The sequence below is a fragment of the Drosophila rhopaloa genome, unplaced genomic scaffold (assembly GCF_018152115.1).
Source record: "Drosophila rhopaloa isolate 14029-0021.01 unplaced genomic scaffold, ASM1815211v1 contig_155, whole genome shotgun sequence".
NCBI lineage: Eukaryota > Metazoa > Arthropoda > Insecta > Diptera > Drosophilidae > Drosophila > Drosophila rhopaloa.
In genome coordinates this window covers 14,683,207-14,709,134 of record NW_025335034.1, presented here as the reverse complement: position 1 = coordinate 14,709,134, position 25,928 = coordinate 14,683,207, and the positions used below count along the sequence as shown (strand labels likewise).

General features: G+C 44.3%; 1 protein-coding gene across 1 annotated transcript; it reads left to right on the top strand.

Moving 5' to 3' along the window:
• Positions 1-249: 249 nt before the first annotated feature.
• LOC123037301 (uncharacterized protein K02A2.6-like) lies at positions 250-3,481 on the top strand. The gene is made up of 3 exons (XM_044457364.1): positions 250-1,635; positions 1,890-3,068; positions 3,338-3,481. The coding sequence occupies exons 1-3, from the start codon at positions 250-252 to the stop codon at positions 3,479-3,481; spliced, it is 2,709 nt and encodes a 902-aa protein (XP_044313299.1).
• Positions 3,482-25,928: the final 22,447 nt, after the last annotated feature.

The following is a 25,928-nucleotide window of genomic DNA, read 5'->3' as shown; positions in this document are numbered from 1 at the left end:
CCCCCGTTAAGGATACACGGTGGACTCATCACAGCAGCGATAGAAGTCGGAGGAAGGTGGGTAGACGCCACCGTTGATACAGGGGCATCGAGGAGTTTCGCCAGTGAAAGTTTTACAAAGCTGGTTGCCCGCGCAGACGAGGTTCGTGAAGTTGTCACCAGAATAGCGTTGGCCGATCGGTCATGTCTGGATGTGACAAAATTGTGGCGAGCCCCGGTCACGTTGGCGGGCACCACAGTTCTCTTACCCATGTTGGTGATGCCCACCATGTTGGACCGGGTGATACTTGGGATGGATTTCCTCAAAGCAGCCGGGACGCGCGTGCGATGTGGGCAGGCCACCCTCGAATTGCGATCTGAACCCCAAGCAAGAGGGGATCCTTTGTTACAACCAGTGCTCATACCTCCGAGGGACGATCGAGAAAGAGCGGTACACTCTGACAAGTTTAGGGTCCAATTGGGGACTGCCAGACAAGGAGGAACAGAGGTTCTTAGCCCTACGCCTACGTGGAACGCGGCCACGACAAAAGACACTGGGAAAACTGCTAGGACGGAGGCGGAGGACCACGACAAAGGGCGACGGATTGCGCCATTGAGTCCGAGGCAACAAGGCTTCCTCGAACAAGAGTTAGCTTTGTTCGAGAGCCTCCAGGGAGTATCTCAGATCGCCGAGCATCGCATCGTCATGAGCGACGATAAGCCCTTAAAGCAAAGGTATTATCCCAGGAACCCCGCGATGCAACACGTCATCGATACCCAAGTAGATGAACTGCTCCGTGCAGGAGCCATCGAGCCTTCCAGGAGCCCACATAGCGCACCGATCGTGTTGGTGAAGAAAAAGGGGGGGTTGAACGCACACTCAGTGCCCGACGCCTACCCTGTCCCGAGGATCAATCACATCCTGGAGAAGTTGCGTCACGCCCGGTATATCTCCACGTTGGATTTGAAAAACGGCTATTGGCAAATACCCATGGCCAAGGATAGTCGTCAATACACGGCCTTTACGGTTCCAGGACGGGGACTATATCAATGGAAGGTCATGCCCTTTGGCCTGCACTCCGCCAGCGCAACGTTCCAACGTGCTCTGGACAGTGTGATTGGGGCGGAGATGGAGCCGGTTGCCTTTGCCTACTTAGATGACATCATTGTCGTTAGCGCTACGGAGGAGCAGCACCTCGCACACCTCGCCGAAGTGTTTCGCAGATTACGGGCGGCAAATTTGAGGATAAATCCAAGGAAATGTACATTCTTCAAACAGAAACTGGTTTATCTCGGTCACGTGATCAGCGGCGAAGGGATTCAGACTGACCCTGAGAAGGTGTCTGCGATCAACGGGCTGAAGATCCCCACCAATCTGAAGGAACTACGCCAATGGATCGGGATGGCATCCTGGTACCGGAGATTCGTCCCGGGCTTCGCGACCATCGTGCAACCGGTGACCGCATTGCTGAAGAAAGGCCGGAAGTGGACTTGGGGACCGGAACAGCAAACCGCCTTGGATGAGATTAGAAGATGCCTGACCACCGCCCCCGTGTTGGGTTGTCCGGATTTCGACCGGAAGTTTGTCTTACAGACTGATGCGAGTGACATAGGCTTGGGAGCGGTGTTATCTCAGGACGTCGAGGGCCAAGAGAAGGTCATCGCATACGCTAGTCGTCGACTAAAAAGGAGTGTCTGGCCATCATCTGGGCCATCAGGAAGATGCGATGTTACCTGGAAGGCTACCGATTTGAAGTCGTTACCGATCACTTGGCTCTCAAATGGTTAAATTCCATCGAAAGTCCGTCCGGCCGAATAGCGCGCTGGGCTTTGGAATTACAACAGTTCCAATTCGACGTGCGTTACCGACGAGGGAAGTTGAACGTCGTGGCTGATACGCTTTCCCGACAGCCCTGTGAGGTACTTCAAGGCGCTATCGAGCTCAAGGACCACTGCGAATGGATCAGGAAGATGAAAGACAAGGTACGCGACGAGCCTGAGAAGTTCTCTGACTACATGATGGAGAACGGTCAGCTCTATAGGAACATGGGTTACCGAGCAGACGACGAGGACTACTTCCCGTGGAAACTCTGTGTACCCACTTCCTGTAGAGCCCGCGTCTTATACGAATGTCATGATTCCCCAACCGCAGGACACTTGGGTGTCCGAAAGACGATCACCCGCCTGTCGCAAAGATATTTCTGGCCCGGCATGTACCGCGATGCAAAACAACACGTTCGGCACTGCGAGTCGTGCCAGAAATTTAAGACCGTTCAGACCAAAGCAGCAGGGAAAATGCTTACCCGTGTCGTAAGCGAACCCTTCGACATTCTCTGCGCTGACTTTGTAGGTCCGCTGCCCCGATCGAAACAAGGGAACTCGATGCTTCTCGTTTTCCATGACGTGTTCTCCAAATGGGTAGAGTTGATCCCACTCCGGAAAGCCACCGCTGCGGCAGTCCAGAAAGCGTTTAGGGAACGTATACTCGGGCGAGTGGGCACTCCCCGGAAGTTCGTGTGCGACAACGGAACCCAATTCACAAGTCGGGCCCTAAAAGACTACTTTGCTAAGCTCGGCGTGGAAGTCCAGTACACGGCTCCGTATTGTCCGCAGGAGAATCCCACCGAGAGGACCAATCGCACGGTGAAGACGCTGATTTCTCAGCTGTCGGAAGGAGACCAGAGTACGTGGGATAATATGCTGCCGGAGATTTCCCTCGCTATTAATAGTAGTGTATCGGACTCGACTGGGTATACTCCCGCATTTCTAACTCAGGGACGGGAGCTACGCTTGCCTGCGATGCTGTATGACGAACTCACCCCTGGATCAGCGGTCGCGCATACAGGTCCTGAAGACAAGGCGTCACACCTCCAAGGGATCTTCGACATCGTGCGGTCGAATCTGCAACGAGCATCTCTGGAGCAGGCGAGGCACTATAACCTTCGGAGGCGCGAATGGAGACCAACGCTCGGGAGCCAAGTATGGCTGCGACAACATCCCTTATCAAAAGCGACCGAGGGGTTCGCCGCCAAACTCGCTCCTAAGTATGACGGTCCCTACACCGTCGCGAAGTTCACATCGCCGAACTTGGTACGTTTGCAGCGCCCAGGAGACCGTCGGCGGCGGATCGCCAACATATCTCAACTTAAACCCTACCACGCAGAGGACGCCCTCGATGCGAGCGATGACGACATTACCGGGCCAAGTAACCCGGCACGGTAAGCGGCCTGGAACTACGAAATAACTTTAAGATCCATACTTGTAATAGGTTAAGATTAACGAGTCCTTTGTTAGCTACACCGTTAGGTAGGGAGTTCGAGAGGTAGGGTTATACCAATAAGTCTAGATTACTGTTTCAGATGGACGACGTAATCATGCTGTCCGATGACTCCCAAGACACCGAGGCCTTCTATCCACGGGCAAACGACGGGGATAGTCAAAGCGATGGACGCCTCTATATTGCGCCGCGGGAAGAAAGGGGGGGGTGTGACGAACCCGCCTAGGAGGCGTGTACGCCACAATGGCTTTTCTTACCTTTAGGATAGTTTTAAGAGAAATTACATGGAGTTCAATGAATATTAAGACCTAGTAAGATTAAATAAGTGATATCTAAGTTTAAATCCCAAGGTGGCAACGCTAACCGATATTTAGCCGAGGCGCATTTAATACTAGGAAAGTAAGGAGCTAAGATACCAGGAGTAGGAAAATACTGGAAATCCCGAATGCGGGAACAAGGAGAAAAGGGCATACGGACACACAATAACCTGGAGCAGGGCCTCTTGGCTCTTCTCTCGGGATCGCGAAACGAGGCAGACGCGTGATCGGCACACGGCTCATGCGAAACTTCGAGGCTCCACGTGCACTCCGCAAGTTCATTCGCAAAGTAGGTCAAACGGGACGCCCGACGCGACCTTTCGCAGTTCTCCCTTCGCGAGTGTTCCGCGGGTTTAATTTGGCCAAGCGCCACGCTGCCAATCGTGGGTGACATTGAAGAGGTTAGTACAAATAGGTCCTGAATACGCTCAGAACGGTGTAGCGGACTCGGGTGAGAAAAATCCCAATAAAGTTTTACGGTCGTGTAATCATATCTCCCGATCTTGTGTTTTCATTTCGTAGTTAAAAGTGAACCTAACCTAACCTAACCTCATTCCCAGAGCTACTTTGGGCCCGAACGTGGACATACTTCCCGTTCGCCACTGTAGCCGTAGTTTTTGCTCCGAGTAGTACCATCGGACCCGAACGCGGACCCCTTCCCGTTCGATCCGGTAGTTTCCCCATCCCCCTTTGCGTAGTTTGGGATTTGTGCGTGGACACCCGTCCCGCCGGATCCATTCTCTAGCGGTAGTTTCCCCATCCCCCTTGCGTAGTTTGGGATTTGTGCGTGGACACCCGTCCCGCCGGATCCGTTCCTCGGTAGTTTCCCCACCCCCTCGCGTAGTTTGGGATTTGTGCGTGGACACCCGTCCCGCCGGATCCGTTCTCCGGTAGTTTCTCTATCCCCCTGCGTAGTTTGGGATTTGAGCGTGGACACCCGTCCCGCCGGATCTATTAACCTAGTGTCTGGTCTACGTAGTAGTTTGGAGACTGGCACGTGGACACCCGTCCCGGCCGGTCAGACAAGTCGAATCCCTCTGTCCCTTTACTATCCGGCCCCGCCCCTCCCAAAGTATCTTCCCGGCTCGGCCTCGCCCGAAGGTCCAGGCCGGTGGATTTTCCGCCCTAACGCGAGATCCAAGACTTCCACCCGCAAAGTATCTCCCCGGCTCGGCCTCGCCCGAAGGTCCAGGCCGGTGGATTTTCCGCCCTTGACGCGAGATCCAAGACTTCAACACCCGCAAAGTATTCTCCCGGCTCGGCCTCGCCCGAAGGTCCAGGCCGGTGGATTTTCCGCCCTTGACACGAGGCCCAGGACTTTAACACCCGCAAAGTATTCTCCCGGCTCGGCCTCGCCCGAAGGTCCAGCCCGGTGGATTTTTCGCCCTTGACGCGAGGATCCAGGACTTCAACGACCACCCAGTATTCTCCCGGCTCGGCCTCGCCCGAAGGTCCAGCCCGGTGGATTTTTCGCCCTTGACGCGAAACACAAGACAAGGATTCCACGCGTCCACGTTTCCGTCGACACGGACAAGAACCTCCGGTGCAGACTCCCCATTAAAAATCATCCGTTCACCTGTAGAACGGAACTCTCTAGTCCGGTGTTTCGGTGATTTACAAATTTCTTGTAAAAGGACTCTTTTTTTTGTTATTTTTTTTTTCCCCAAAAAAAAAAAATTTTTTTTTTTTTTTTTTTTTATTTTTCTTTTGGGGGTGGTTTTTTGTATTAAAGCGGGGGGAAGGGGGGGGTGGTTTTTTTTGGGGGGGGGTCTCATCCATTGGAAGAAGGACGACCTTCGCTATGGGACGCTTAATGAGTCCCCGCGCAGTGCGGATGTCGACCACACGAACATGTCCATCGGATCCTGGAAGCACCGCGTCGATTCTGCCACTCATTGGACGGAAGGTCTGTTTTTTTTTTTTGGATCTCTTAAACCTTCTTCCAAACCCCACAAGGGTCCCATTTGGGGTGCTCCCGGAGAAATGAACTGCCAGAGCAGCTGCTGGTGATTATAGGTCACAGCTTCTTTGAGAGCTTGGAGAAACTCGCGGGAGAGTAGGGCAGCCGCACCCACAAAGGTCTTCCCATTGTCCGACTGAACTTGACGGGGGCATCCTTTTCGGGACAGGAAACGAGCGAAGGCGGCGAAAAACTTCTCAGTCGTAAGGTCGGAAGTAGGCTCTAAATGGATGGCCTTAGTGACGAAGCACAGCAAAACCAACACATACCCTTTCGTAATGAGACAGGTTGGTCCCGTATAGTTTTTGGTGTCAAAGGGACCGGCATAGTCCACAACGGAATATGTGCAAGGGCGCGAGAAGGACTTTCGTTCTTTTTGTAGGTCTCCCATCAGTTGCGATTGCAACTTATTTTTGTGGATGACGCAGACCTTGCATGAGTATATGATGGACTTGACCAAATTCCTCACCCTCGGGATCCAGAACTTGGAACGGATCAGACGGATCATCAGCTGATTGCCACCGTGCAGCGTTATGCGATGCGTAAAATGGGCGAGGAGTCGAGACAGATGGCAGTCGTATGGAAGGATGACAGGATGCCGTTCATCAAACTGGAGAAGCTCGGAGGCCGTGACCCGGCCGCCTGCTCTCATGACCCCTTGGGAATCAAGGAACTGGTTCAGGTATTGGACAAGGCTGGATGCTGGCCGTTTTCGGCTTAAGCAGCTAATCTCAAGGGCAAAGGGCCTGCGTTGCGTGACGGAAATCAGGAGACGCTCGGCCGACGCAATTTCAAGAGCTGTCAAGAGATCCTCAAACGGAGCTTTCGCGAGCGCTGGATGAACCGACGAGCGTAAGCGAGGACTCGCAACGCCTTGTCGAGTGAGGAAAAACGCTCAAGAATGTCTTCAGGGGGAGCCTTCGCAACATGGACTTTGACCGCTGGCTTCTCGAATTCAGTCACAAGGGGGTCATAGCCTTGAATGGACCACTCGCAGCGAGGCCACTGCAGCCAGGCAGGACCATGCCACCACAGCTGTCTGTCCGCAAGGTCTTGAAGCGCCACCTCCCGGCCCATTTATCCACCTCGGTGAACTGGGAGATCTTGGTCACTTGATTTGCCACGAACGTTGTCCAGTGGCACACCGGCTTATGCAACCAGGCGAGAACAATCGCCGAGTCCGTCCAACAGTGCAGGGCGGACGCCTGCCCGGGCATCTTCCGAAGAACGGCGTTGGCCATTTCGGACATTAACAAGGCTCCGCACAACTCGAGCAGCGGGAGCGACACCGTTTTTACTGGGACCACCCGCGTCTTTGCCGTGAGCAAGTTCACCACTACCGCAGACCCAGCCTCAACTCAGAACCCATGATGCTCAATTTTCAAATGTGGTCGGAAAGCGACCCATCGGGGAAGGTGGATCTGATCGAGAGCGGAGTAATTTTCCAGGAAGTCAACCCATCTTTGGCAAAAATCTCGAGGGAGGGTGTCATCCCATCCTAATTTTTCGAGACAAATGTCCTGCATGAACATCTTTGCCCGGACTATGAAGGGGCGAGCTAGCCCGCTGGATCAAATAGTTTGTCGATTTGGGATAGGACTTGACGCTTCGTGGACGTTGAACCCCTGGTCAATTCGGGCGGAATGAAGAAAAACTCGTCAGACGTCGTCTTCCACCGCACTCCGAGAGTTTTAGCTCTCTGCGTCGATTTCAAGGAAGCCCGCGCGAAGGAGATTGTCGCTCTGGATGTTGGCCAAAATCGCCTTGCTATTGGATGTCAATTTTCTAAGAGGGAATCCTGCTGAACCCAGGGCCCCCTGGAGCTCGCGGATAACCGCTTGCGTTTCGGTTTTGGAGTCTGCCCGCGCGAGTACGTCGTCGACTTACATGTACTGTCGGATAATGCAACTCGCCTACGGATACCTCGACTCTTCGTCTTCGGCAAGCTGTTGCAGGACACGGATCGCTAGGAACGGGGCAAAATTGACCCCGAAGGTGACTGTCTTCAACTCGTAGTCGCGGATTTCCCCATCGGAATTGCGGAATAGAGTACGCTGCAAGGGAGTATGCTTGGGGTCTACCCAAAGTTGCCGATACATCTTCTCGATGTCGTCGTTGAAAACGAACCTAAAGTCTCGTCAATTTAGGATTTGAATAGTGAGGTCGGATTGTCAGACTGGTCCCGTGTAAGGTATGTCATTCAGACTGGTCCCGTTTGCGGAAGGGCTAGGGGCGTTGAAAACCACACGCACTTTAGTGGTTGTTCTCTCGGCCTTAAGAACAGCGTGATGTGAAAGGTAGTACGTGGCGGAACTGCTCGTCAAAGGGATCTCGGCCATGTGACCTAAATCGAGGTATTCTTGGATCACAGAGTCATTCCGGGCCTTCAGGGGAGGATCTCTTTTTAGGCGCTGGAGCCGGAGCCGGAGCAAAGGATCGTGAAGATGCGAGCTCGGAACCACTATGCTCGGGATCGCGCAAGGGGAGCATCACAACGTATTTGCCACGATTGTCCCTTCTTGTAGTCTGGACAAAATTGTGTTCACAGACGGAATCAGACTCGGGGACGATCTGCAGAATTTGGTAAGGAGATGATCCAACGTCGAGTCCGCATGTAACTCGCGGGAGAAGGCGGACACATTGCGGTGGCCGCTGGAGATACCGGGCCTGTCAACACCCATCCAAAAATGGTTTCCTGACCGAGAGGTGAACCGCAAATGTTAGCCCTGCCGTTGCCGAGGAGGATGAATGGAAGAATGTCGGCTCCTATCAAGACATTGATTTGGGAGCTCTTGAAGAACTTGGGATCCGCAAGGGGGATGTCAGGAAATCCCTTAAGAAGATCTCGAGGGACTGGATACAAAGGCAGATTCCCGGCCAGCTGTGGAAGAACGTGAGCTGAAGTTTCTAAATGCAGCCCGGGTCTGGAAGGCGATCGAATAGAAATATGACAAAGTTTCGTGGACTGAGCGGCAACGGTTTGATTAAGACCAGAGACCTGGGCCTGGATAGTCTTGAATGGAAGTTTGACGAGGTTGAAAAGTCTCTCCGTAATAAAGGTTGCCTCGGAACCACAGTCGATCAGAGCTCGCACCTGGAAATTGCACCCTAGATAGCAAATGTTAATGAGGGCTGTGCTCAGTAGAACGGCTCTTGAGCCGGAAGCGAAGCACACTTGCACATCAAAGTGATCCTCTGTGGCGCTCGTGCCACTTGTAGTAGGCGCGGGTCGAGACCTGGCTGGCGCAGACGGACTTGGACCGGCCGCGAATGGATTACCGCGGTGCAGGAGGGTGTGATGACGGCAGTGGCATGTGAAGCAGCTATGGGCGCTAGTGCAATCCCGTTGCAGGTGCCCTCGTGCAAAACAGTTCAGGCAAAGCTGCTTTTTCCTAATGTAGTCGTAGCGACCATTTACATTTATCTCAAGGAAGCGCGGACATAAGCGAACAGGATGATTCTCTCTGGAGCAGAGATCGCACCCTCTTGGGACTGGAGTCACTCTGGCCTCGTAGTAATTAAGCCTACGCGCTGGGGCGCTCGCAGGTGTCGACCTTGGCGGAAACTGACCCGAACTGCTAGGCCTGATGTCATCGACAGCCTCCAGAGTACGATGACGCTCTGTCAAGAACGAGTCCAACTCATTCCATGTATGAATATCATCCTTGTTGTGAATGAATTGCTCCCACATCGAAAGAGTGATTTGGGAAGCTTTAAAGAAACCATATACACCAGGAGACAATCCCAACTCTCGACTTGAATAGAGCACATCTCTAAGGCTGTCAAGCAACTTTGGATTGTGCCTTGAAGCTCTTTTAGAGCGGCTCCGGACTCTTGGGGTACTGCCTGAATGTTGAAGAGGATTTTCAACTGGCTATTGACTAATAACCGCCGATTTTCGAAGCGATCGGTGAGGCTTCGCCACGCGGAGATAAACCCTTCGTTGGTCAGCGGGGCTTTAGAAACAATGGCGTGCGCATCGCCACTTGTTTTGGACAATAGGTGGAACAACTGCTCACCCCGGTGTAAAACGCGAGTTGTGGATGTATATCGCGGTGAAAAGATCTCTGAAGGCGGGCCAACGCAGGTAATCACCAGCGAAAACTTCGGTGTCCACTGGTGGCAAACGACAGCCCGTAGACGGGGGTGTTGGAACACTGACAGAAGCCTGAGTGGGCTGGGAGGCGGCCTTGTCTATTATGTCCTGAAGCTGGACCAAACATCTCGAATATATGGTGTAGCAGTAACTGTACTTGTATTCAAGCACTGACGAGGTGGCCGTACTGTTGGTGCACACGGAAAGAAGATCGTAGCAATTTTCATAGCTCTTCTCCACCTTTTCCCACAGGGCCCGGATTTGGTCCCGATGGACTTGGCACATGCCATGGGAAAGTCGTTCTGGTTCAGCGGCGCTCGGAGTATGAATATCAGCTTGAAATTGGCTTACCCGGTCTGTTGTGGATCTTCGGGACACGAAACGAGCGAAGGCGGCGAGATTTTTCTCGGTCGTCAGATCGGATGTAGGCTCTAGATGTATGGCCTTTGTAGAGAAACACACGAAAAACAACACATACCCTTTTGTAAGTAGGCAAGCTCTGCCTGTGTAATTTTTTATGTCGAAAGGGCCAGCGTAGTTCATCCCTGTGTACGTGAATGGCCGGGAAAAAGAAACTCGCTCTTTCGGAAAACTTCCCATCATCTGAACTTGCAATCGCTTCTTATGGATAATGCAGACCTTGCAGGAGTTAATAACGGCCTTTACCAAGTTCTTTATTTTCGGAACCCAGTATCTTGACCGGGTGAGACTTACGACTAACTGGTTACCTCCGTGCAACGTTATGAAATGCGTAAAGCTTACCAGTAGTCGAGAGAGTGCATATTCGTACGGGAGGATTATAGGATGTCGTTCATCATATCGCTAATGTTCGGAGGAAGTTATGCGGCCGCAAGCCCTTATAAGCCCTTTCTCATCTAGAAAGGGGTTCAAGGAGAGGATGGAATTTGTCGCGGACACAGGACGCTTTTCACTCAAGCAGCGATATTCATTAGCAAAATATCTGCGCTGAGTGCTGATGACCATGAGCCGTTCAGCGGCGACAAGTTCTTGGGCTTCTAGACGGACTTCCGGAATCGGCGACTGTTTCCTACATCGCTAGAGAAAACGGTGGACATACACAAGGACCCGTAAAGCTCTATTTAACTTGGAAAAGCGATCAAGGATGTCTTTTGTCGGAATGGACGCAACATGGGCATTGACAGGACGCCTTTCCACTTCGGTCACCTGTAAGTCGTTGCTTTGGGCAGGCCACTCATCTCGTGGCTTTTGCAACCAAGTTGGCCCATGCCACCAAAGGGAGTCGACCAGTTCTTGTAGGGGCACTCCCCGACTGGCCAAGTCAGCTGGATTGTGTTCGGATTGAACATGCGACCAATTGGCTGCCTCTGTGGACTGGGTGATCTTTGTTACCCGATTGGCAACGAACGTTGTCCACTGGCATGCTGGTTTGGCTAGCCATGCAAGCACAATCGTGGAATCGGTCCAACAATGGAGTTTCGAGGACAGCATCGGCATATGGGGGAAGATGGATTCGGCCATCTCGGATAGCAATAGAGCTCCACACAGCTCTAGTCTGGGGAGCGACACAGTTTTTACTGGCGCCACGCGCGTCTTGGCCGTGAGAAGATGCACTAGCGTCGTGTGCCCCATCTCGACACGCACATAGATCGCAGCACCGTACGCCTTTTGAGAGGCATCGCAGAATCCGTGATGTTCCACTCGGAACTCTGGGCGGAAGGAAACCCATCTGGGAATTCGGACTTGATCTAGGACTGAGTAGCTTTTAAGGAAATCACGCCACTTTTGGCACAGTTCAATTGGAAGTTCATCATCCCACCCTAGATCATGCAGCCAGATCTCCTGCATGAAAATCTTGGCACAGACCACGAAAGGAGCGAGCCAGCCTGCTGGATCAAACAGCTTCGCAATTTGGGAGAGAACATGTCGTTTTGTGAGTGTAGCTTCGGCGGATAGGTCGGGGAGGGCGAAGAAAAACTCATCGGATGTTGCTTTCCAACGTTTTCGCCGTGCTTTCCGTATCTATTTCGAGGAAATCGGCATTTAAAAGATGATCGGTTCCGATATGAGCCAGAACTTCTTTGTGGTTGGAGGTCCATTTCCTCAATGGAAAACCAGCCGAATCGAGGGCACTCTGCAACTCGCGAATGGTGAGGTGAGCCTCTTCTGCAGAGTCAGCTCCCGAAAGGACATCATCGACATACATGCAACCACGAATAACTTAACTCGCCCTCGGATGGGTTAGTTGCACGTCGGTCGCCAGCTGTTGCAGTACCCGAATTGCCAGGAACGGTGCACAATTGACCCCAATTGACGTAACAGTTTTTAGCTCAAAATCTCGAATGTATCCTTCCCTGTCGCGAAAAAAGATACGTTGGATCGCTGTCTGCTTCGGATCTACCCAGATCTGCCGGTACATTTTCTCGATGTCAGCACTATACACAAATCGGAAATATCACCACTTCAGGATCTGGATGGTTAGATCGGACTGTAGGACCGGGCCAGCATGAAGGATATCATTTAAGCTGACCCCATTGTCTGAAGGGCTGGAGGCGTTGAATACCACTCGAAGTTTGGTGGTCGTACTCTCCGGTTTTAACACTGCGTGGTGTGGCAGGTAGTAACATGCTGAATCGTGGGTAGGAAGGACTTCTCTCATGTGATTGAGGTCGAGATATTCTTGAATAACTGAGTCGTTCTTGGATTTTAACGTACTGTCCCTTTTTAGCCGCTGCTCGTTTCTTAAGAATTGAGTCAGCGCCTGGGATCTGGAATGTCCCAGGGAGCAATTAATGTTCTCAGGATCTCGAAAAGGGAGACTCACGACATACCTGCCGGTTTCGTCTTTTGTGGTGGTCCGAAGAAAATTGTCCTCACAAATCACGTCGGATTCTTTTGCCACTTTTACTGGCAGATCCTCCACCTCCCAGAATTTGGTGAGGAGTTTATCGAGAGACGCTTCATACGTGTGTGCAACTTGCGTGGAAAAGGATGATATTTGATCATGCCTCGGAGCGGGTACTGGTCCTGTTAGAATCCAGCCGAAAATGGTCTCTTGACCGAGATCTTTTTGGTCTCAGCGGAGACCGTTTGATTAAGTCCTGAGACCTGTGCTCGGATAACCTGGAACGGGAGTTTAATCAGGTTGAAAAGGCGCTCAGTGATGAAGGTCGCCTCAGATCCGGAGTCTATTAAGGCTCGCGCTTGGAAATTGGAACCTCGATGGCATATATTAATTATAGCGGTGCCTAGGAGGACTGACCTAGTGCCTGCCGCAAAATAATTCTGAAGCGTTGACTGCGTGCCACTGGCAGCCGAGGGACCGAGAGTATTTGGTCTGGATCTGGGCGTTGGCGTTGGATTTGCGCGCGCTGGGGATGGGCTCCCTCGGTGTAGGAGCGTGTGATGGCGGCCGCGGCACGTGAAGCAGTTATGTGCGCTTTCGCAGTCGCGCAACTGCTGTGTCCGCGCAAAGCAGTTTAAACACAGCTGTTTTCTTTTTATATATGCGATGCGTTGGTCGACCGTAATCTGGAGAAATTTGGCGCATGTGCGTACAGGATGGTTCTCTCTATTACAGAGATCGCACCCTCTAAGTTGCCTAGGTGCTACCCTTGTCTCGTATGAATTTATTCTTCGAGACGCCGAGTTGGAAGTGGATGCCCTGGGCTGAGTCTGACTAGAACCTGATGGTCGAACATCATCTATGGCTTCTAGTGTCCTGTGACGCTCCGTTAGGAAAACGTTCAGCTCGTGCCACGTAGGGATCTCGGCTTTGTTATGGAGGGACTGCTCCCATAGGGAAAGCGTAAGCTTTGGGAGTTTGGACGAGCACATATACACCAAGAGGCAATCCCAAGTCTCGACCTGAATACTAATTCTAGTGCAGTAAGGCAACCCTGGATGGTACTTTGAAGTTCTTTCAAAGCTGACCCAGACTCCTGTGTGACGGACGGTACATTGAAAAGTATCTTTAATTGACTGTTTACTAACAATCGCTTGTTTTCGAAACGCTCAGTGAGGTTATCCCACGCTGATCGAAAGCCATCATTAGTAAGGGGTGAATTTGAAACTATATTGTGAGCGTCGCCACTCGTTTTAGCATTAAGGTGAAATAATTTTTCGACAGGAGTGAGTCTGGGATTGTTGATATAAATTGCCGTGAATAGATCCCTAAAGGTTGGCCAACGAAGATAGTCGCCGGTAAAAACTTCGGAATCGCACGGCGGAAGCCGGCAGCCTGACGGAATGTATGTCTGAGAAGGATCAGCTGGCGTTGGGGAAAATTGCGGAAGTTGCGGAGTTTGCGCTATCATGTCTGCTATCTGGGCACCGCACCTTTCGTACGCGCTGTAGCAATACCCGTACTTAGCCTTGAGGTCTGGCAAGCTGTCAGCTGCACCTTCTCCGGCTGCTACAAGGCATGCGGTACAGGCATCGTATTCTTTTTTGATGCGGATCCATACCTCTCGGATTTCGTCTCGGCGAATATTGAGGACGGATAACGTAGGAGGGACCGCCGAGGGAATATTTATCCGCGATTCCAATTCGGACAGTCGATCCGAGACTTCAATAAACTGGCTCAAAGCGAGGTCGGCAGCCGTTGCAACCATTTTTGTGCTGGCTCGCGTGGTTCTTTCGATGGAAGAAGGAGCCTTTTTGGGAGGTGGCGTCTTGACCTCTTTAGGTGTGGGCGTCCTTACCGTGATTTTTGGTATTTGCGGTGATGGAACAGGGGATAGTTTGTTGGAACTTTCCCTGGACATACCGCACTAGGATGCTGTTGGAATGTGGAATGTGCGCGCTGATATTTCGGACAAAAATCAGAGAAACAATTACGGACCCACTTATGGACCGGTGGAAATAGGATATCGACTAGCTCAAAAAATAGTCGATATGCGTGGCTGAATTATTGTTAAAATATTCGCCAGGCTTTTGGTGGAACGATGGAGCAAGAATGGAAAAAAAATACCAAAAAAATACCACAAAATAAAAATACTGAAAAAATACTGGATTGGATGAGGTATTTGTCGTTTAGTATTTTATAGTGGGTGGTTGGCCGAATTAGGATGGGATTGGATGTCCCCGGCAGTGTTTGGAGTTTATTGGTTTTGTTTTTTTTATTTTAAAAAAATATTCGCAGACAAAAAATACCTTGCAGTGGAATGCGGGTGGTATTTTTCCCAATTTTTTTTTTCTTTTTTTTATCCCCAAAAGAAAAAATTGAGTCTCGATATATATATGTAGATTTACCAAGCTCAATAAATAAGAAAAAAAAAAATACTGGAATGGGCGTTTTTTTGGAAAAAATGTTAAACCGAAGAAACAAATTAATAAATCCATAAATTAATAAATTGATTCCACTAGTTCCGCGATGGCGACAGTATTTTATATTTCTCCCCCTTTTTTTGGTTTCCTTTTTTGGAACTGGCAGTAATTCTCAGTGTTTGTTTAATTTTATTGGAGTTGAACTTGGTGTTTATTAATTTTGTTGGAATTTATTAATTAATTTATTAATTGGATGATTGAAAAACAACTGCCCGAACTTTTGCGGGCTGTGTATTGGTGACGCTGGAATGCGCGGGATTATCGAGCTTTTTGCGGTACTGCAATTCGCGTGTATGTGTAGATGTATGGATGGATAGTGCCCAAAATATGTAAATAAGTAAAACACACTGAGACACAAAAGTTATTTCACGTCGGCTTTAGGAATTTATTTAATATATATTTATTGGATGGCCGACGGAAATACTTGAGCTTTCGGAATTGGGGTGTAGTTGTGTAGAAAAATATGTATAAATGTATGTATATATATATGGAATATGTAATATATGTAATATGGATGTAATATATGTAATATGGATGTAATATATGTAATATGGATGTAATATATGTAATATGGATGTATATGTAATATGGATGTAATATATGTAATATGGATGTAATATATGTAATATGGATGTAATATATGTAATATGGATGTAATATATGTAATATGGATGTAATATATGTAATCAATATGGCGGAAAATTTTATTGTAAATTTTGCCGGCGGGTATGTGTTGTAACTTTTCGATTTATTGTGGACTGTATTTGGATTTTTAATAATGTAAGCAAATATTGTCACAGCGGATGTACAATAAAAAATTAATATCAAAAAATATTTGTGGGCCGAAATTGGCGGAACACTTAATTTTTTGTTTCACTTTTTTCACTTTTTTTTTAATTTTAACTCAATTTTTAAATTGATTTATTTTTTCACTGTTCACTGAATTTTTTTTTTTTAATTAATTTTTTTTTTCACTGTACGCTTGACTTTTTATTTGCACACTTTAATTTGGATTTCTACTTTTTATTTTTCTTGGATTTGATGTTGGATGTATATTTAGTGGATGTACGGCCAAATGCGAATATGAAACTTGTACATCAATATGCACACGAAAAGGAATTGGAAAACAGGCAATATGGCCGCACGTTAAAAGAGAACGAAGAAATAAAAGACGGAATTGGAATTGTAATTTACTAACTGCCGTCGTCGGATTAAATCGGACTTGGATTTTAGACAAATCGTACAGAAAGTCAAACGAATTATGTTTATGCTCGTCGATGGAAGGCAGCTTCGTCGGGCATTGCGGGAGGTGCACGTAGCCGGATGGCAAGCTGTGGAACCTGTGAAACACTCGCCGATCGCGAAGCTCGAGAGAAATGAAAAAAAGCTAGTATAACTTTTCGGTAATAGCGTGGACCGGCCGGGCGATGTAATTCATTCGGTTGACATTGAAAAACTAACTTAAGCCTAGTTGAGCGCTGGGCTTCAAAGCGCGGGAAGGCGGGAGAGCCTGGAATCGCGAGCATCCAGTGCGGGCGAGTAGGAATTCGCCACGAGGGAAGAGCGGGCAATTTAATAGAGGGGAGAGCGGCGTAAACAAGAGCCATTAACAGAAGCCAGGCTAATGATCTGGATAAAATCTAATTTAACAAGCGCCAAACAATTATTAATAATAAAGTACCAAAAAGAAATTAAATTAAAACAAAAAATTAAATTTTAAACAAAAATTGTATATGTACGAGAATTAAAATACCTGTTTAAAAAAGAAATAAAAATCATTAAAAAAAAAGAAAATTATTAAAATGAATACAACAGAGTGCCTTAGAGTTACATTGGCTAACGAGCCAAATTTTGAGAATAGCCTTAATTAGGAACAGAGCAGAGCCTCTATTAATTGCACATTTTGAGTACGAATATATGAATAGGTACGATCTTGAATTCTCTCCAATTATTCATTGCAGCAGAACGCAAAAGGCTATAGTACTGTATACCGTGAGAAACTGTAAAGTATTCTCCGAAATCGACATACACCCAGTCTAAGGACATATTAACGTGCTAAAAATTATGCACAAGTATAAATTAAAAAAAAAAAATGACTAAAAATTTAATATGGAATGGGAGCAGTTAATACTCCATATCCGATAATTAAAAGAAACATTTGAAAAGTCTTACAAATGTGTAAGCCAAAAAAGGCAAGCACAAAAAGAAACAGTAGATAAACATGCAAAAATTCTTGTCGACTCTTACAATCAGGCAAGAACCCTAGTGCATGAAAATAGGGAAATAATTAACAAAACAAACTTATCAAAATTATCCAAAATATTGATAAGGTTGCGGGCAAACCTAATAACTGTCAAGTTATTCCCGACAATTTTGAATACATTAGACCAACAAAAGCAAAGATATCGAAATAAATGAAAAAGATTTACACGATCTCTCAATCCCTGCATTTATTACAGCAGTAGAGTCAGAAACAGAAGAAGACGAAAATATAGATTCAGATACAAATATAGTAGAAACAAAAGAAAACATAATGGCAGATCCAGCTGCCCAACGGGCATATATTAAAGAAATATCAAGTGCCATTCCGAAATTTAACGGACAAAAACTACACTTGCATAGATTTGTAACAGCTTTGAGGCTGGTTGAACTGACAAAGGGAACGTTTGAAGATTTGGCTGTAGAAGCCGTCAAATCAAAAATTGTAGGATCTACACTATATAAGGTTCAAAACAAGAAAGGAAAGCTAACTTCGGGCGGAGCCGAAGTTGATATACCCTTGCAGAATACTCTGTAAATTATATTCTCCAAAATTATTCATATGATGCATTCTTGATACTCATAAAAAATCCCAACTTCCTAACTTTAAAAACACCAAAGTTATGGCATTTCCAATCGTTCAGTTATATGGCAGCTATAGGATATAGTCGGCCGATCCTTATAAAGTTTGGTAGGTCGGATTGATTGGCCAAAAATAAAACCCATAGAAAATCTCAACTTCCTATCTTTACAAAGATCAAAGTTATGGCATTTCCGATCAATCAGTTATATGGCGGCTATAGGATATAGCCGGCCGATCCTTATGAAATTTGGTAGGTCGGATTAAGTGGCCAAATATAAAACCCATAGAAAATTCCAACTTCCTAACTTAACAAACACCAAGTTATGGCATTTCCGATCAATCAGTTATATGGCAGCTATAGGATATAGTCGGCCGATATATATACTGCGTGCAAAGGAAAGAAGGCTGTGTGCAAAGTTTCAACTCGATAGCTTTAAAACTGAGAGACTAGTTTGCGTAGAAACAGACAGACGGACATGGCTATATCAACTCAGGGGGTGATCCTGATCAAGAATATATATACTTTATAGGGTCGGAGATGTCTCCTTCACTGCGTTGCACACGTTTGACCAAAATTATAATACCCTCTGCAAGGGTATAATTAACTAACGATAAACTCAATAATCCAAAAACTGCAAGACACTATTGTCGGTGAAACATCTGACGTTGTCAAAGCAAAAATGGCTAAAACAAGCCAAAAGGGCAAAACAGCAGAAAAATTTACAAATGAAATAGACAACCTACGAAAGCTCCTTGAAGCTTCATACATTGACGAAGGACTACCGGCTGAACATGCCGACAAGTTCAGCACAAAGGAAGCTATAACCACAATGATCAAAAATTGTGAGCATGGCCGACTTAAGACTATCCTAGAAGCTGGCAACTTTTCAACAATGAACGAAGCCGTCACGAAGTACATACAGTGTAGTACTGAGATGACAGGCAACGCCAACTCTATCCTATACACACAAAAAGGAAACAACTATCATGGTAATAACTTCAGAAATAATTATCGCGGTAGGGGTAACAACAGAGGTAATTATCAAAATAATGGATATTACCAAAACAATGGTTATAACCAAAATAACGGTTATAACCAATCCTATAATAACCAGACCAACAATAACTATAGAGGTCGTGGTAATTATAGAGGAAACAACCGTGGTGGAAACAATAATGGATATAACTCCAATAACAACGCCAACGATAATAACAATACCAATACAAACGCAAACAGACAAAATAACAACAATAATGTCCGACAAGTACAAACAACTTCGGAAAACCAATAAAGACCCTTAAGATAAAAAACCCAGTAAAGAATACGGTTCACACTATCAATCTTAACTTCAATCTTTTTATTTCACTTAAAAATGAAAACGCAAATAAATTATATACATTACTAGTTGATACAGGTGCAGACATCTCTTTAATCAAAGAATCCTCAGACTCATTTAACAATGTTGACTATAAAAATATTACGCAAATATCAGGCGTTGGTGAAGGAACAACAAATTCAAAAGGTTTAGCAGCAATAGAACTTCTATCAGGCCAAATAATTTCCATATAGTAACGTCCAATTTTCCTATTCCATGTGATGGAATTATAGGAATAGATTTTATGAAATAATACAATTGTCAAATAGATTTAAAACCAGAAAATGATTGGCTTATACTGATACCAGATAATCTCTATAATCCGATTAATATTCCGATAAATCATACACTCGAAAATAATTCGACAATTTTACCAGCAAGATCTGAAGTCGTCCGAAAAATAACTATAAATTCAGCAACCAGGTATATACTAATACCAAACCAAGAAATCCAAATGGAGTATTCATTGGAAATTCCATTGCAGATTCTAAAAACACCTTTGTCCGAATTCTAAATACAACAAATAAAACAGCAATTCTTCAATTAAATACACTTAAAGTCGAACCATTGGGTAATTACGATATAATTAAATCTAATAAAATACAAATAAAGAAGAAATCTTAGAAAAACTTAACAAAAATTTCCCGCCTCAATTTAAAGAAATACTTAAAGAATTATGCACCAAATACACAGATATATTCGGGATAGAAACCGGACCGATATCAACTAATAATTTCCATAAACAAAAAATAAGAATGAAAGATGATAAGCCAGTATATATAAAGAATTACAGAATCCCCCACAGTCAAAAAGAAGAAGTAGAAAAACAAGTAGAAAAACAAATTAAAGATAAGATAATAGAACCATCAGTTTCAGAATACAACAGTCCATTATTAATAGTCCGGAAGAAATCATTACCAAATTGCAATACAAAAATATGGCGTTTAGTAATTGATTACCGCCAAATTAACAAAAAAATTTTATCAGATAAATTTCCACCTCCAAGAATAGACGATATTCTTGACCAATTAGGTAGAGCTAAATACTTTTCATGTCTAGATCTAATGTCAGGATTTCATCAAAAAGAACATTACCAAATTGCAATACAAAAATATGGCGTTTAGTAATTGATTACCGCCAAATTAACAAACAAATTTTATCAGATAAATTTCCACCTCCAAGAATAGACGATATTCTTGACCAATTAGGTAGAGCTAAATACTTTTAATGTCTAGATCTAATGTCAGGATTTCATCAAATAGAACTCGAAGATACGTCTAGAAATATAACGTCCTTTTCCACGAGCAATGGCTCCTATCGTTTTACACGATTACCTTATGGTTTAAAAATAGCGCCCAGTTCTTTCCAAAAAATGATGACAATTGCATTTTCAGGTATCGAACCTTCTCAGGCATTCTTGTATATGGATGACCTAATTGTCATCGGTTGCTCAGAAAAACACATGATTAAAAATCTTACAAACGTTTTTGATCTATGTAGAAAAAACAACCTTAAACTGCACCCAGAGAAGTGCACATTTTTCAGACACGAAGTGACCTTTCTTGGACACAAGTGTACTTACAAAGGTATTTTACCAGATAGTAAAAAATACGAAGTAATAGAAAAATACCCTGTCCCAACGGACGCAGACAGCGCTAGAAGATTCGTTGCATTTTGCAATTACTACAGCGTTTTATTAAAAATTTTTCCGATTACTCACGTCACATAACTAGATTATGTAAAAAGAATGTTAAATTTGAATGGACAGATAAATGTCAAAACGCATTCGAATACCTAAAAACCCAATTGATGAAACCCACATTATTGCAATACCCCGATTTTAATAAAGAATTTTGCATAACAACAGAGCAAGCAAACAAGCATGTGGAGCTGTTCTTGCTCAAGATTACAATAACACTCAGCTACCAGTAGCCTATGCATCAAGATCCTTTACGAAAGGAGAAAGAAATAAAAATACAACAGAACAAGAGTTAGCAGCTATCCACTGGGCAATAAACCATTTTCGACGATATATTTATGGAAAACATTTCACAGTCAAAACAGACCATCAGGCCATTAACCTATCTATTTTCAATGACAAATCCATGTTCGAAATTAACACGAATCAGATTAGACTTGGAAGAATATGATTTTACTGTGGAATACCTTAAGGGAAAAGACAACCATATAGCCGACGCGCTATCAAGAATAACAATAACAGATTTAAAAAATATCCAGACAAATAATAAAATTCTGAAAGTCACTACTAGAAATCAAAGTAAACAGAAAACTTCCTGCGCAGGAACAGAAAAAGAAAAAATAGATTTGCCTAGGCATATTCTAAATAAAGCTTCTCAGCCCAACGTATACGAAGTCATTGTTAATGACGAGGTACGAAAAGTAGTGACCTTGCGAATAACTGATTCACTTTGCTTACTAAAGCATGGAAAAAAGGTTATAGCAAGAATTGATGTTAGCGATTTGTACACCAATGAAATTCTCGACTTAGGTCAGTTCTTTCAAAGGCTTGAAAAAGAAGCCGGTATACTTAATATCAGCCAACTCAAAGTGGCACCGAGCGAAAAGATCTTTGAAACCATTTCAATGGAATCTTTTAAAATTATGGGCAATAAAAAATTACAATCATTAAGAGTAGCGCTACTCAAGCCGGTGACCCAATTATCAAATAATGATAAAGAGAAAGAAGCATTACTGTTTACATTCCATGATGATCCAATACAAGGAGGTCATACAAGCATAGCTAGAACATTAGCAAAAATAAAAAGGCATTATTATTGGAAAAACATGACCAAAGATATAAAAAAATATATAAGAAAATGTCCTAAATGCCAAAAAGAAAAGACAACAAAACATACAAAGACCCCATTAACTATCACCGAAACGCCACAAACGGCTTTCGACAGGGTAATTGTGGATACGATCGGTCCACTACCTAAATCTGAACAAGGAAATGAATACATAGTAACGCTAATTTTCGATTTAACTAAGTACCTTGTAGCAATACCAATCCAGAACAAAAGTGCAAAAACAGTAGCAAAAGCTATATTCGAAGATTTTATTCTGAAGTACGGTCCAATGAAGACGTTCATCACGGACATGGGAACAGAATACAAAAATTCGATAATTGAAGATTTATGTAAAAACTTAAATATCAAAAACATAACTTCAACAGCACATCATCGCCAGACTGTAGGAACCGTGGAGCGAAGCCACAGAACATTTAATGAGTTCATCCGCTCATACATCTCAGTTGATAAAACAGATTGGGATGTATGGTTGCAATACTTCGTATACTGTTTCAACACAACACCCTCTATGGCACATGACTATTGTCCATACGAGTTAGTTTTTGGTAAAACATCTAATTTAGCCAAACACTTCAATAGTATAGATAATACAATATAAAACCATTATATAACACAGATTATTACGCTAAAGAATCTAAGTTTAGACTAGAACAAGCATTTAAGAGAGCTAGATTAAGGCTAGAATGCTATAAACACAAACAAAAACTTAACTATGACAGAAATATTTTGAACTTTGATTTAAAAATCGGAGACCAAGTTTTACTAAAAAATGAAACAGGGCACAAGCTAGACTGTAAATACACTGGACCATATAAGGTTGAAAGTATAGAAGAAGGAGAAAACATAGTAATTTCAAATAACAAAAATAAGAAGCAAACAGTTCATAAGGATAGGTCAAAATTTTTTATTTCATAATCACTTTAATTATTTTATATAAATATCACGTATGACCATACGCAAAAAGAACCATACGCAATAAGAACCATACACATAAAAAACCATAATTTTATTGCAAAAAAAAAAAAATAATAAAATAAATAAATTATATATAAATATTACTTTTGATTCAAAACAATACTTTCTGATTCAAAACAATTTTTAATATATTAAACTACATATAAACTAAAAAAAAAAAAAAAATTAATAAAAATATTTTCATTTATATTAAATATACACCTAGAAAATAACTCCATATAATTACGTTATTTTTCAAAAGGAGGGAGATGTAGTATGTTCACATATCGAATGCACACTGTACTCAGTGTTACGTATCGATTTAAGCACAGACACCTTATTTGGCATTTTGCATTTGGCCACAATAACAAAACACAAATATATAAACCTAGCAGTTCCCGAGTGCCGGTTATATGACCGCCCTCGAGTGCGTGGGAACTGCAGTGTCAACAAATTTGATATGTGCGACTGCTCCGACGGCCAAGTGAACATAGAATCTCTCTCTCTCTCATATATAAACACAATTATACATAAGCGCCGACCGCAGCCCTGCCGGCGTCTCTGCCGACATAGCCGGCCGATCTTAGCTTTATGCAAAAATGTAATAGAATTAAGAAATAAGAATTGAAAATAAAAAGCTTGGGAGCGTACCTCTGAGTCGCTACCAATTCAACAGAAACTATTTTAAAAAAGTCTCATAAAGAAAATCCACACAATATTCACCGTTAAGCTCTCGGCGTAATCTGAGTCGCCAACGAGTTGGTCGTCGCTGCAAATGAACGAACGAGAAAAAAAACCCACGTAGAACGGTCACACTGTTAATTTGTGCCGAGTAGAACGCACCGTGCCATAAAAACAAGAAGAATCGGAAGAAAATTTTGGAAATCGATGAAAATTTATTTATTATATATCTTGTTTATATATTTATATATCTTGTTAATACCTTTGCTGACTTCTGTTTTTTTTGTTTGTTTTAATTTTTACCTTAGTTATTGTTGCCAAATAATTTAATTGTACTTATTTATTTATTTTTTTTTTTTGGTTTGAAAAAAAATTTGATCGCAAAAAAAATCAGGAAAAACGCAATAAAAATAAATTAATTAATTACTATCTCATTGCCGGAAATAATTAAATAATATTTATAATTAAATAATAATTATAATTAAGATTTAATAATAGTTATAATTAAATAATAATTATAATAATAAATAATTATTTTCTAACGGGGCCGGAACGGTGGAATTAAAACCTTGGCTTTGGTTCGGGAGAAATGTTCACTGGGTTATGCCGTCGGCAGCGCAGTGCACGCCTGAGGGACCCTGGAGAGAGAGAGAAGGGAAAAATCAGCAACAATAATAACACAGCCGCTGGGGCGGTTAATGCGGCAATTTGGAAAAAAACAATCACGGTCGCACCCGTGTGGATTTAAATTTATTTTATTTTATGTTCCTGTATGTGGAGGCAGAAAATATATTTATGTAAATATGGGCATGCATGCGTTTATGGATATGTGTAGGTGTATCGGTACAGTAGAGCGTCAAGGGGTGGGCTGTATTTGAAGTGACGGAACAGATGAAATTATGTGGAGAGAAAAAAAACACAAGACAAAAAAAAATTTTGACAGCGGCGGACTGTTCGGCGAACAGGAAACTCCCGAAATTAGTTCACACCGAGTGGCTGATATTAGCTATGCCTTTTTATTTTCCACCACACAATTTCACTTTTTGTTGTATTTCATTTTTCTCGCAGGCAGAATTGCACTGCACTATGAACACAAGTTGTCACGCGCGTGTATGTGTATGTCTGGATGCACATATGCCTTGACCGTTGGCAAGTTGGTATACAACGGGGAACGAAAAAAAACGGCAAGGAGTATGGCGTCGCACACAAAGCGGAGACGGATAGAAAATTTGTTGGAATCTAAGGAATATAAATTTCTCGACTGCCGTTGTGTCGGGAAAACTGACACGAAAAAATTGGTCTTGCTCCAGTGTGAACGAAATTCAATGTTCGAAAAACTGCTGAAGGCCGAGAGGGAGCGTTTTAATGTGTTTTATTCGGTTGCCTACACGAGACTGAAACTTAAACCTAAAACAGCGCTCCCGCCCGCTTTACTCTGCTGGCGCGAGAGCCGAAGATCGGCAGAGGCTGTCCGAGGAGTTCGGATCGGAAACCCGAAGCTCATATTTTCTGAAAGCCAAACTTTTAGAAATTTGTAATGTAACGCTACAATCCGGAACGTACCCACATACATGGAGGTTAGCCACTATTATTCCCATTCCGAAACCTAACAAACCCCCTTCTGATATTAACAGCTACCGTCCTATTTCCCTTTTGCCCTGCCTAGGTAAAACACTTGAAAAAATAAATATTCAATCACGCATAGAACAAAATACGATGATGCTCATCCCAAAGCTTTAAACCTCATCAAACCGGCTACTTACAAAACACTTCGAAACCATTTTCAAGCAAAAAGGAATTATCAATGTATATCCACACTTAAACGTTGGGCCAGTTACGTCTAAGCCCAGGAACTCTTTTAAAACGCCAGCATTTTGAGGCTCCAAAAAGCCAAACATAAACACACAAATCTACAACGGTGCTAAACAAGATACATGCCCTCAAAAATTCCAAAAACGTTTATTGAGTGTTCAATCAGATCTGGGACATAAAACTTGGATTTTCACCGATGGTTCTAAAGTCACCGACTCGACCACCTTTGCTGTGGTTGACTACAACCAAAAAATGATTGCAGGAGGAAGGCTTCCGTACTACAACTCCTTTTTCACTGCCGAAGCTTTTGCCATATTTAAAGCATGCCATTTTGCCTCTAAAAACTCTTGACAATTTGTTATCTGCACAGAAAGCCTCTCCTCTATATTCGCCCTACGCAATGTGGATCACAACGATCCCACAATACAGGAAATTAGGCACTTTCTAAGTTCACATCCAACAAAAATCACCACACTTTGGGAACCAGTCACCATGGAATC